We start from the raw sequence: 13,672 nt of genomic DNA, 5'->3' as shown, positions 1-13,672 counted from the left end.
GGGGCCCACCATGCGGGAGGGGTAGGACCACGCCACGAGGCCGGGTCCAACACGCGTCCCCCCCAGCTGAAGGCAGGGGAGAGTCACCCATCTTCTTGGGGATTCTCCTCGCCAAGGTGGAAGAATCTGGAGAGGCCGTCAGCGTTGGCGTGGTCGTTGCCAGGGCGATGCTCCACGGTGAAGTTCATCCCCTGGAGGGAGATGGACCAACGTAGCAACTTCGGGTTCTCGCCCCGCATCTGCATCAACCACCGCAGGGGCCGGTGGTCGGTCTGTACTCGGAAGTGGGTGCCGAAGAGGTAGGGCCGGAGCTTCTTTAGGGCCCATACGACGGCGAATGCTTCCCTTTCGATGGTGCTCCATCGTTGTTCTCGGGCCAGCAGGCGCCGGCTGATGAAGGCCACAGGAAGGTCAACTCCATCAGAGTTCATTTGGGACAGTACGGCCCCAATGCCGTGTTCCGAGGCGTCAGTTTGGACGATGAACTCTCGGCTGTAGTCGGGGGCCTGGAGCACCGGGGCGGTGCACATGGCAGTCTTTAGTGTCTCAAAGGCTACTTGGCACTCGGGGGTCCAGTGCACCTTCGGGGGTAGTCTCTTGGAGGTTAGTTCTGTGAGGGGCCCCACAATGCTCCCATAGTCCTTTATGAACCGCCGATAGTATCCAGTGAGCCCCAGGAAGGCTCGGACGGCGGTCTGGGTGACGGGAGGCTCCCAGGCCTGGATGGCGTCGATCTTGGGTTGAAGGGGAGCCACTTGGCCGCTCCCCACTGGGTGTCCCAGATAGGTCACGGACCCTTGACCGATCTGGCACTTGCTGGCTTTTATTGTTAGTCCGGCCCGTTGGAGGGCCGTCAGGACCTTCCAGAGGTGGGTCAGGTGCTCGTCCCAACAGAGGCTGTACACCGCAATATCATCCAGATAGGCGGCACTGAACTCTTCCAGCCCGGCCAGCACCCGATTCACTAGTCTCTGGAAGGTGGCCGGAGCATTCTTCATGCCGAAGGGCATCACGTTGAAGTGGAAGTGGCCATCGGGGGTCGAGAAAGCGGATCGTTCTTGTGCCCCTGGCGTGAGGCCGATTTGCCAGTATCCGGCCGTGAGGTCGAAGGTGCTGAGGTACCTGGCGGCTCCCAGGCGATCGATCAGTTCATCCGCTCGGGGAATGGGATGGGCGTCGGTCCTGGTGACGGCATTCAGTCCCCGGTAGTCGACACAGAACCGCAGCTCCGGGGGCACCCCGGGGGCGGCGGCCTTAGGGACCAGGACGACGGGACTGGCCCATGGACTGTCTGAGGGCTCGACTACCCCTAGGGCTAGCATCTTGGAAACTTCGGCTTGGATGCAGACCCGTACTCGGTCGGGGACTCTGTAGGCTCGGTGCCGCATGGGCGGACTGTCCCCGGTGTCGACGTCGTGAACACACCACTGGGTGACTCCGGGGGTGAGGGAAAATAAAGTCGCAAAGTGACCCAGCAGGTTCTGGCAGTCCTGGCGCTGTTTGGGTGTCAGCGCGGGAGAGAGGGAGACTCCCTTGACGGAGCCATCTTTCTCGGAGGTGCCCAGGAGGTCTGGTAGAGGCTCGGAGTCGTCCTCTGCTCCGTCATCGGTAGCCAACAACAGGCTCAGTTCGGTGCGGACAAAGTGGGGCTTGAGCCGGTTGGCGTGTAGGGCCCGGAGGGGGTTCCAGGGGGACTCCATGTCCACTAGATAGGTGACAGGGCTCTTGCGCTCCACCACTTTGAAGGGCCCCGTCCACTTGTCCTGGAGGGCGCCGGGGTCGACCGGGGACATGACCCAGACCTGCTGGCCCGGCTCGAATTCAATGGACGAGGCATTTTCATCATACCAGCGCTTCATCTCCTCTTGACTGGCCTTCAGGTTGGTTTCGGCCAGCTCCCGGAACTTCCGAGTCTGGTTGCGGAGAGTCAAGAGGTATCGAAAAACATCGGGTGGAGTATCGGAGGCGGCCAGCTCCCAGCCTTCCTTGACCAGGCTGAGGGGGCCTCGCACCGGGTGTCCATATAATAGTTCAAAGGGGCTGAACCCCAGGGACTTCTGGGGTACCTCCCGGTAGGCGAACAGGAGGCATGGCAGCAGAACGGATCTGCGCCGGAGGGGCTCTTCTAGGCCCTTGATCATTCCTTTCAGGGTCCTACTAAATCGCTCCACTAGTCCATTCCCTTGAGGGTGATACCGGGTGGTGAACTTATACGCGACCCCGCACTGTTGCCACAGGGACCGCATATATTTCGATATAAAGTTTGTGCCCCGATCACTGACGACCTCTCGGGGGAAGCCGACTCTGGAGAAGATCCCCATTAGCGCCCGACCCACTACGGGGGCTGTGATAGTCCGGAGGGGGATAGCTTCTGGGTAGCGGGTGGCATGGTCCACCAGGACGAGGATGAAGCGGTGCCCCTGAGAGGTGGGAGGATCCAGGGGCCCCACGATGTCGATCCCTACTTGCTCAAAGGGAGTGGTCACCACGGGAAACGGTTGGAGTGGGGCCTTGATTTTCCCCCCACTCTTTCCGCTGGCTTGGCAGGTCGGACAGGTTCGGCAGTGGTTGTACACATCGTGGCGCATCTTCGGCCAATAAAAGTGGGTCACCAGGCGGCTGTAGGTTTTGTCCTGCCCCAGGTGCCCGGCGAGGGGCACGTCATGTGCCAGGGTTAAGAGAAAGTCTCTGAAGTGGAGGGGGACGACTAGCACTCGGCCGGCCCCCAGCTCGGCGATCTTTTGTTCACTGTACAGGAGGTCCTGGTCCCAATAGATCCAGTGGGACCCCGAGGAGTCTCCTGTGGCTTGCGTGGCGGCTTGTTGTCGGAGTCCCTCAAGGGACGGACATGTCTTTTGTTCCCGCCGGAACTGCTCGCGGGTGGGGCCCCCTTCTTGGCGCCACTGGGCTAGTTCGGTAAGGGGCCCGAGCTCGGGAAGTTCTTCATGGCTGGGGCTCTGCGGCCCCAGTTCGGCCGTGGCAGTGGCGGGTGGCGGAGGTGCCGGCCATTCAGGTTCTTCGGGTTCGTCTTCGGCTGGGACGGTGCCCCGGGTGGACATGGATCGGGTCGTTACGCAAACCCATTCAGAAAGGCCTAGCATCCCCAGATGCTCTCTTCGCTCGATCTGTGCCCAGGGGGAACTTTCCAGGTCGTTCCCTAGGAGGCAGTCCACCGGGGCATCGTCTCGGACGGTGACTTTCAGCATGCCGGACACTCCTCCCCACTCGAAGGGGATGCGGGCCATCTGGCACAGGCTCTCGGAATTGTCCGCTGACCGGACAGGGCACAGAACGTGGGGCAAGATTTGTTCTGGGGTCACCAGATGGCAGCGGACGGCGGTTATGCTGGCCCCCGTGTCACGGAGAGCCTCGGCCCGGCGTCCGTTGATGGTGACCCACTGGCGGTACTTCTGGGTGTTGATCGGAATCTGGTCTCGGGGGATCATGTCTTTGTCGCCCAGGGAGGCGAGGCACATGGCCGCGGACTCCCATTCTTCTGGTTCCATAGGGACCTCTTCTTCTTCCTCCTTTTCTTCGCTCAGAGCAGCCGCAGCGATTTGTCGACCGGGGGGCCCGGTAGGACCGGGCCGCTGGTTCATGGGGCAGAGAGGATCATTGGCATAGTGACCCAGCCGCTGGCATCTGTGGCACGTAACATTGGGGCGTGGCCCCGGCCGGGCTGGATGGGCCCCCCTCGGGCTGGAGGCTGGTGTAGAGGAGGCGGGCGAAGACCCCGGCGGGAGGTCTCGGCCTCGGCTGATGCCAGACCCGCCGCCTCACGGCCGGTGGTTCCCCGGGGACCCTCGTCCGTATTCTCCTGTGGTGTTCCGGTGGACGCGGTTGCTCGCCCACCGATCTGCTTCGACCGCTAGCTTTCGCGGCTCGGTCAACTTGCTGTCGAGGAGGTGCTGTCGTAGTTCAATGAAGCAGTTGTTGGAGAGGTGCTCCCACAACATAAGGTCGACCAACTGCTGGTAGGTAGTGACCTGACTGCCTTTGACCCACCCCTCGAAGGCTCTGCTAAAAAAGTTCACATATTCTACCCAAGTGGTACCGGGGATTTTTTTACAGTCTCGGAACCTCTGCCGGTACATTTCGGGGGTGAGTCCGTAGCGCGTGAGTAGGGCCGTTTTCATGTGTTCATAGGAGGTCATTTCGGTGTCAGGGAGTTCCAGCAGGGCGTCCCTCCCTTCGTTGACGAACTTTCCCCACAGGCCGGCGCCCCAATCCTTCAGGGGCACCCGATGGGCGGTCATGGCCACCTCGTAGGCTTTGAACCATTGCTGGATATCATCGTTCTTGCAGTATTCTTTGACTACATCTTTCGGTAGGTGAACCTTGGTGTCCACGGGAGGGGCCGAGGTCTTGGCCCCGGCCGCGCTATCTTCGTTGCTCTTGGCCTTGATTTCTAGTTCTCTCAGGCCTCGTTCGTGTTCATATGCTAGTCGTTTTTCTTCGAGGTCACGTTGTCTCCGTTTCTCTTCTAGATCCCCCTCCAGCCGTAGTTGCTCGAGGGCTATCTTTCTCTCCGCTAGCTGGAGTTCTCCGTCTAGCCGGAGTCGTGCAAGCTCCAATTCGTGTAGCCGGTTGCGCTCTCGTTCTCGAGCGTCTTCATAGATGAGGTCCGCGTTTAGTGTTGCGGTTCTTTCCCCCGTCGGGGGTGCACTGGTTTCCTGTTGCCCGTTCGGGCTATTCTCCTCTTGGGGTGGTCTGTCTCGGGATTCCACCCAGGCTTGTAGGGCTGATTTGAAGTCCTCTTTTGTGCTCAGGCCAGTGGTAGCGATACCCATGTCTTTACAGAATTGTTTTAGTTCTTTGTGGCTGTATTCTTCTATCTTCTCTTTCTGGAATTCGGCAGGTAGGTTGGTTCCTTGGGTCGTCATGGTCTCTGTGTGTTTTTCCGTCGTAGCGGGTAGATCACTCTCTGTACGATTTTGCGTTGGCTCAGATCCCACCGCTGCCACCAATGTTAGAAAGGCGAACCCGGGGGAGGCAGAAGGTGTCTGACTGACCACCCCTAGGTCTACCCCTCCTTCAGAGAAGGGACCGAGAGAGGTCAAGAGGCCTCTAACGGGAGGGCCCTCTCCTAGAATCGTACAGCAGAGTAACCACACCACTACAAATATACACCACACGTAGATAGAGTTTTCAATCTTTATCTGGCAATAAGTATTGTTTCAATATATACAGCAGATCCCGAGATCTGGAAAGTCTCGTGACAAAGGGGCAAGGTAGCGGGACAGTCTTATAGATGGTCGGTGGCAAGGAGACTCTACGCACAGCTCTCAATCCTCGAGCTGGGGAGTTCCGGGAGGTTGGGCCGCGGCAGCGCCAGCAGGCTCCAAGATAGTTCAGCGAGTGTGGACCGCGGCAGCGCCAGCAGGTTCCAGGATGATTCAGGGAGTGTGGACCGCGGCAGCGCCAGCAGGTTCCAAGATGGTTCAGCGAGTGTGGACCGCGGCAGCGCCAGCAGGTTCCAAGACGGTTCAGCGAGTGGGGACCGCGGCAGCGCCAGCAGGTTCCAAGATGGTTCAGCGAGTGTGGACCGCGGCAGCGCCAGCAGGTTCCAAGATGGTTCAGCGAGTGTGGACCGCGGTAGCGCCAGCAGGTTCCAAGATGGTTCAGCGAGTGTGGACCGCGGCAGCGCCAGCAGGTTCCAAGGTGGTTACAGCAAAGATGGACCGCGGCAGCGCCAGCAGGCTCCAAGAGGGTTACAGCAAAGATGGACCGCGGCAGCGCCAGCAGGTTCCAGGTAGAACAGCAAGGGGAGTTCGTCTCAGGGTCAGCCGCGATAGCATCAGCAGGGCTTCTCGACTCCGGGATACAACTGCCGTCCTACTCCGGGGCTGGCCCAGATATAGGTCTGGAGTCCTTTGATGTCCGGACCCTCTCGCCTGGGGGTCAGAGGGGCCGGGATGATGGTGTCCAGACACCCAGCAGGGGGGTGGATCCAGAGCCCAGGGAGGCCGGAGGGCGATCGAAACCAGACATCCGGGGACGGTTGGAGAGCCATCGAAAATCCCCTCTCCTTGTCTCTGGTGGAGTGGCCACTCTACCACCCGGAGGGTTCTTGGTGCCTCGATGGCGGGCTCGCTGGGGCCGTGGCCGCGGCTGGTCCGGGACCACGTGTCTGTGACGTGATGGGCCCAAGATGGCGTCGGGCCTGGAATGAGGGTCCGGGGTGGGCACCGGACCGGTAATGCTGGGGCGGCCCGAGGGTGCCGTGTCAGTGGTTGTGGGCCGCCGGGTGGCGGATCTGGTGGTTTGGAGGGCGTGCAGAGGTGTGCCCGAGGCCGACCCGGGCTGGATGGAGGGCCGATGTCGTCCGGGGCCCGCCATGCGGGAGGGGTAGGACCACGCCACGAGGCCGGGTCCAACAGGTCCTATGACCCTAAGGTAAAAGCACCATGTTTCTTCCCTACCCTATTGGCTAATATATGTCTTGGGCATTCTTCAGGGCGATACTAGAGAAGAGATCTCCCAGTGGCTTCCCTTGTAAATTATACAGCTGAATTCTTGTAATGCTAAAGAATTACTTCAGCATACAAACAAGAAAATATGTACTTGCTGAGTGAAGGATTTACCCCAGCTCTTAATAAAATATACTTATCAAGGGGTGCTGAGGGTAGGCCCTGTAGTCAAACTTGCATCAAGGGTATCCACCCTCAGCAAACCTGTCTGACCTGACTGCTCCCCTTGAAGGTTGGCACTTTTACCTTAGGGTCATAGGACCACAATATCCTGGATGCCCCTCGCCATAGCTTTTAATCTTCCCCGCTCATCCCACTACTAAAGGGATACCTTGGGTTGAGTTAGGGGTTTTAATTAAATGTTAAATCCTCATACGAAAAAATCAAGACTTCTTTGAAGAGCTTCCTGGAACATAGTTAGCCCATCCCGAACTTAGGGTGAAACCATAGATGAAGCATGCCACTTCTAGAGTGGGTGAGGATTATATATAAAAACAAGCATTAGAAATGCAATAGGTCTCGCATTTATTTGAGTTAAAGCTAATAGCATTGTAAATGGCAATGTCTTTTAGCCATGTGTTATGGAGTGTATGCATGTGGTGTGTAGTGGGATTATGTGGGTTGGATTGGAATTGTAGCAATAGTGTCATGCTGCGCTTTAGATGAATATGTTTAAAAGTAAAGTGCGCCATACTGTGATTGCTACAATAGTTAATTGTTGCTGCGTTAACAATTGATGTGTGCACTGATGGCTGGTGGTGTGTGTGCCTGTAGAAATTGTGCACTGATGGCTGGTGGTGTGTGTGCTTGGTGGAAGCATGCACTGCCGGCTGGAGGTGTGTGTGCTTGGTGGAAGCGTACACTGCCGGCTGGAGGTGTGTGTGCCTGGTGAAAGCGTGAACTGATGTCTGGTGTTGTGTGCCTAGTGGAAGCCTGCACTGACAGCTGATGGTGTTTGTGCCCGGTGAAAGCGTGCACTGAAGGCTGGAGGTGTTTGTGCCCGGTGAAAGTGTGCAGTGACGGCTGGTGGTGTGTGTGTGTGTTTGGTTGTGTGTGTGGTTGCGTGTGTGGTGGTGAGTGTGTGGTGGTGTGTGTGGTGGTGAGAGTGGTGTGTGTGTGTGGTCTTATGTGTGTGGTCTTATGTGTGTGGTCTTATGATGTGGTCTTATGTGTGTGGTCTTATGTGTGTGGTCTTGTGTGTGGTCTTATGTATGTGGTTTTAGGTGTGTGGTCTTATGTGTGTGGTCTTATGTGTGTGGTCTTATGATGTGGTCTTATGTGTGTGGTCTTATGTGTGTGGTCTTATCCTGGGCACTCACTCTCACTCTGCAGTCATTCTGCACTCAGTCTGCACTCACTCTGCAGTTATTCTGCACTCACTCTCACTCTGCACTTATTCTACACTCATTCTGCACTCACACTCTGCACTCACTCTGCACTCTCAGTCTGCACTCATTCTGCATTAACTCTGCACTCACTCTCACTCTGCACTCACTCTGCACTCACTCTCACTCTGCACTCATTCTGCACTCACTCTGCACTCACCTACACTCTGCACTCACTCTCACTCTGCACTCACACTCTGCACTCGCTCTGCACTCACTCTCAGTCTACACTCATTCTGCATTAACTCTCACTCTGCACTCACTCTCACTCTGCACTCACTCTCACTCTGCACTCATTCTGCACTCACTCTGCACTCACTCACACTCTGCACTCACTCTCACTCTGCACTCACTCACACTCTGCATCACTCACTCACACTCTGCAGCACTCACCCACTCTGCAGCACTCACTCTCACTCTGCAGCACTCACTCTCACTCTGCAGCACTCACTCTTACTCTGCAGCACTCACTTTCACTCTGCAGCACTCAGCTGCAAACCATAAACTCTGCACTCATTCAAACTCTGCAGCACTCACTCTCACGCTGCAGCACTCACTCTCACTCTGCAGAACTCACTCTCACTCTGCAGCACTCACTCTCACTCTGCAGCACTCACTCTCACTCTGCACTCACTCTCACTCTGCACTCATTCTCACTGTGCACTCTGCACTCACAATCTGAATCTGCACTCTGCACTCTGAATCTGCACACTGCACTCTGAATCTGCACTCTGCACTCTGAATCTGCACTCTGAATCTGCACTATGAATCTGCACTCTGCACTCTGAATCTGCACTCTGAATCTGCACTCTGGACTCTGAATCTGCACACTGCACACTGCACTCTGAATCTGCACTCTGAATCTGCTCTCTGCACTCTGAATCTGCACTCTGAATCTGAACTCTGCACTCTGAATCTGCACTCTGCACTCTGAATCTGCACTCTGAATCTGCACTCTGAATCTGCACTCTGCACTCTGAATCTGCACTCTGAATCTGCGCGCTGAATCTTCACTCTACACTCTGAATCTGCACTCTGCACTCTGAATCTGCACGCTGAATCTGCACTCTGCACTCTGAATCTGCACTCTGCACTCTGCACTCTGAATCTGAACTCTGCACTCTGAGTCTGCACTCTGATTCTGCACTCTGCACTCTGAGTCTGCACTCTGAGTCTGCACGCTGAATCTGCACTCTGAATCTGCACTCTGAATCTGCACTCTGCACTCTGAATCTGCACTCAGAATCTGCACTCTGCACTCTGAATCTGCACTCTGCACTCTGAATCTGCACTCAGAATCTGCACTCTGAATTCTGAATCTGCACTCTGAATCTGCACTCTGAATTCTGAATCTGCACTCTGCACTTTGAATCTGCACTCTGCACTCTGATTCTGCCCTCTGCACTCTGATTCTGCACTCTGATTCTGCCCTCTGATTCTGCATTCTGCACTCTGATTCTGCACTCTGAATCTGCACTCTGCACTCTGATTCTGCACTCTGAATCTGCACTCTGAATCTGCACTCTGAAACTGCACCCTGCACTTTGAATCTGCACTCTGAATCTGCACTCTGAAACTGCACTCTGAAACTGCACTCTGAATCTGCACTCTGATTCTGCACTCTGATTCTGCACTCTGATTCTGCACTCTGATTCTGCACTCTGAATCTGCACTCTGAATCTGCACTCTGAATCTGCACTCTGAATCTGCACTCTGCACTCTGTATCTGCACTCTGCACCCTGAATCTGCACTCTGAATCTGCACTCTGAATCTGCACTCTGAATCTGCACTCTGAAATTGCACGCTGAATCTGCACTCTGAATCTGCACTCTGAATCTGCACTCTGCACTCTGAATCTGCAATCTGCACTCTGAATCTGCACTCTTAATCTGCACTCTGAATTCTGAATCTGCACTCTGAATTCTGAATCTGCACTCTGAATCTGCACTCTGCACTCTGAAACTGCACTCTGAATAGTAGGTAGAGTGAATAGACGAATGAAGTGATGTGCCTTGCACTTAATTATTAAATGTAGGTCAGGAAAAGGAATCTAGTGAGAAAAAAAGCCCGAATTGCTGGGGACATTCCGCCGCGGTCTTTCACTAACGTGTCACTGACAGCAATGTTTAATACTTCGTATTTTTACACAAATACCGAGCATTCCGCGGGGTGTGATTGATGGACCTGATTATGCATGTGCGTGTTACTCTGCAACCCTGAAATGTTCTTCACAACAAAGACGGCGGTTACAGAGAGGTGCTCTCATTTACAACTAAATAGAGTCACGCAAAGTGAGAATACAAAGAGGACATGACGTGCCTGACAGGACGTTAAAGACACTGCAGGCGCGCGGACAGCCGAGGAGGACAGGCGCAGTACAGTTTTCTTAGCAGGCTTTCACCTCTGCACCTTTCAGACAAGGCAGGAGCCGGGGATCCGAGAAATGTGCTGACATAACACGCAGATAATGAAGGAGAAAACGTGTTGTACACACAGAGGTCGTGACCCGCGTTTAACTGAATGTACTTTGTAATTTCAGTTTTACCTCAGTGTATAAGGCAAGTGTAAACTTCTCCTTGCAAAAAGTACTTTTAGAATTTATTTACATTGAATAATGAACATCGAAGCCAATGCGATTGAATGAAAGCACATTTGAGCACATTTACAAATAAAGCAGTGACGAAATATAATATATAGCTGGCCCTGGTGCAAGGAAGATTTTCTTTAAAAGGGTGGAGGTCTGAATGATGGACTTCGACCTAGTATGAGCACTGAGCAGTAAGAAAAGCCAAAACGTTTCCGTGTTTCGCAACACTTTTAAACAAGCTTTGGCAGGGAGCCAGACAGACTGCAGAATCTCACGCACACGCACTATCAGCTCACTCTCTCTTATCTCATTGTCGCGCACCACCAAGCCAGCTCTTCAAAGGCCAGCACAAAGGATGAAGACTAATTCACATTTACCGATGCAGACCAACGCGCGCCCGATAAACGCAATGCTGAATGGTGAACGCGCTCAGACCATCTGGATTGCATTACAGAGCCACCCTGACAGCTCCTAATTGAAATTAATGGACTGCCGTGCGCATAACCGCACAGAAAATGCCAAAAATGGCGACCAAAAATTACATATAGCCTATTGCGTCAAGGCTACTAAAAAGACAGCACAGCGAAGACGAATCACTATGCAGATGCCAAACAAAATGACTGAAAAAGCTCGCGCACTGAGGAATTTTTCCTGCAAGATCCAAAAGCCCTTAACAAAAGGAGCTCGGAGCTCCGCCCCCTGCTGACGCTGGGGGGGCGTAGGCCGAGCCCTAAAAACAGTGCAGTGGAAAACAGGTTTTATACTTTCTTATTAATCATTGCTCCTTGAATGGGAGGATACTTTTTGAGTCAAGGTTATTCTGAATCACTCACTTCTTTTGGACCCTTCACATTTGATATAGACTTTTTTCTTCTGCACATTTTCACCTTGAGTCTTGGCTTTGCTACCAGTTTTTGCAGATTTCTGTTATACTAACATATTCTTGTTAAACTTCCTTACTCCTTTTACTCAGTTGTATGACATGGGGTTTAACACTTCCACATAATATGGAGTCCTGTTCCTGTGCAAAGGGCAAGAGTATTGCAGCCTGGAGAGTTGGTGATTTCAATCCCTATTCCAGCAGTTCTGTTTAGGCCCCATTCCATTTAGGAAACTTTTTTCTATGCAAATCTGGAGGTACCAGAATCATTCGCCTGTGTGTATGTTGCAAACTTTCCTCCATGTAATCACGGACATTGTTTCCAGTCCTACACTTTAGACTCACAAATCATTGGTGTTCCTAGTATTTGTCTAATTAAATTGATAAAGGCAAACTAAGGCTACAATGCACAAAATGCTTACATCCCTTTACCACTACCCCCTAAACCTTAAAATTAACCTTCGCTCAATTTACCACTATCCTACCCTCTACGTGCTCTGTATACAAACAGTCTAATGTTTGCATCATGTTATCAGTTTGGACGTAGATATGATGCAATCTAGGGCTTGAAGGTTACTTCCAAAAATTGGGCCCGCCATGGCCCACCCAAATGCACCCTTGGTCCATCCAAATAAAAATTCCTAGAGCCGGGCCTGTTTGCCTCTCTCTGCCTCTCTCTCACGTCTCTGTTCGTTTTTTTCAATTTTCATAATTTCTGTTTCACTGAACAAGGTGCATGTAACAGGGTTGTACGTTGACCACCTCCCTTACTTATTACTGGTTATTTATGCATGCAGACAGAGCAAGCCTTTAAAGAACGAATAAACGTTTTAGTGGCAAAGTGTCAATATCCGCTGCAGGTGCTAAAGTGATGGGTTAACGACGCCAGTGCTGATACCGACAAACACAGGCCGCGTTGAACTGCCTTAGTCACAGAGCTGCTAGACATGGGGTGAACTCTCCCCAGAGATGGCTAGAGTTTGCTCCAACAGGCTTCCTTCCCCCGTGCCTCATTAGCATAGGCTTTCCTGCGGCCCACTGTTTATCTCAGGCTCGGTTTTCTGTCTTGAGAAACTTGCAATATTATAAGGCTCATTTGGTCTGGCCTGGCGCACCCATTTGATGATTACAATAATTGCCTCAGTACGATGCCTCTTGGGACATGGCCCTTCCAGGCTGAGGAAAAAGCAGGGCAGATAAATATAAGCGACACATTTAATTACAAGGATTTACTTGGTTACAGGTATAGAGCATATCACAGCTCCTCCTCCCTTCCGGCCTCTCTCTAATAAGCCATCCACATATGAAGCCCCAACTATTAGAATCAAAATGCGAATAGGAATATCTTGTGGGAAAAAACAGACAGCAGGCAGGCCACCTATTAATATGATCCCCATGATAAACCGCCGCAGACTGCAGTCCCCATGCTGTGCCCAACAGCATGCTCCAGGGCATGGACAGAAAGACCTCAAATGATACCGCTCTGCACCCCTAAGGTGGTCACATGACTGATTCCACAAAGCCATTTAGAACAGAAAGGCTAATGGACATCGGGACGGAGCCACACCTGTACCTGATTAAACAATTCACCCAAGAACAGGCTCTATGAAGCATTCAGAGAGAGGGGCGCTACGGCAACAGCAGGAGCATCCTAGGAAAGGGCATCGCAGAACACACTAGGAGAGTACTGCACGGGGTAACTATGGACACAGATACGCAGAGTACCCCAGAGCGTGGTCACAAGAACACACCAGGAGAGGATCACACGGGCCAACAATGGACACTGACACGAAGAGCCTGGAACACGGGGACTCGGCATACCACAGGAGAGGAAAGAACACGGGGTATCTGCGGGCTTAAACACACAGCGCACCCTAGAACCGCACTACACAAAGCAGGGGGGGATAGGGTTGTAGTGTAACCTTGGGCTATGCAGATCTCCACGATAAGGGTCACATACAGCCCTACAACCAAAAGGGCAACACAAAAGCTGTGAGACACAGGTGGCCAGAGCACCAAAGTACAAGGTATCGATTGCACAAACCCCAGGGCCAGGTCACATCAAGCACCCTCGTAGAGGGAGACAGAGAATGACAGCTCCAGGTCATACTGAGCACCATGGGATAGGACTGTACAAGACCGATGAGCCGGACAACTCAAGGGACACTCACTCCAGGCTGGTCAGGCTTTGGTTGTGCTGTAGTGCTTGTGCCAGGGCCTTGGCTGCTTTCGACTGGAGGAAGTTCCACTGGAGGCTGCAAAGGAACAAAGAATTACAAGAACCATCAAACCCGAAGGTTTTGCTTTTGTTTAGTGAAAGGCTTTTTCATACGTCACCAATGCATACGA

The 13,672-nt window shown here is 53.3% G+C and overlaps 1 protein-coding gene across 6 annotated transcripts in view; it reads right to left on the bottom strand.

The window, feature by feature from the left end:
* The window catches only part of NLRC3 (NLR family CARD domain containing 3), a 1,163,446-nt gene that overhangs the window by 344,140 nt on the left and 805,634 nt on the right, over positions 1-13,672 (bottom strand). For 5 of the 6 annotated variants that reach the window (XM_078663141.1, XM_078663145.1, XM_078663143.1 and 2 more), the window contains one exon: positions 13,495-13,578. The exons of the other annotated variant lie outside the window; for it this stretch is intronic. In XM_078663141.1, the coding sequence (XP_078519267.1) occupies positions 13,495-13,578 (84 nt within the window). The remainder of the gene's footprint in view (positions 1-13,494; positions 13,579-13,672) is intronic. 6 annotated transcript variants of the gene reach the window in all.

The sequence above is a fragment of the Lissotriton helveticus genome, chromosome 10, assembly GCF_964261635.1.
Source record: "Lissotriton helveticus chromosome 10, aLisHel1.1, whole genome shotgun sequence".
Taxonomy (NCBI): domain Eukaryota; kingdom Metazoa; phylum Chordata; class Amphibia; order Caudata; family Salamandridae; genus Lissotriton; species Lissotriton helveticus.
Note: the sequence above shows the minus strand (reverse complement) of the source record. Positions and strands in the feature narration are given on the sequence as shown.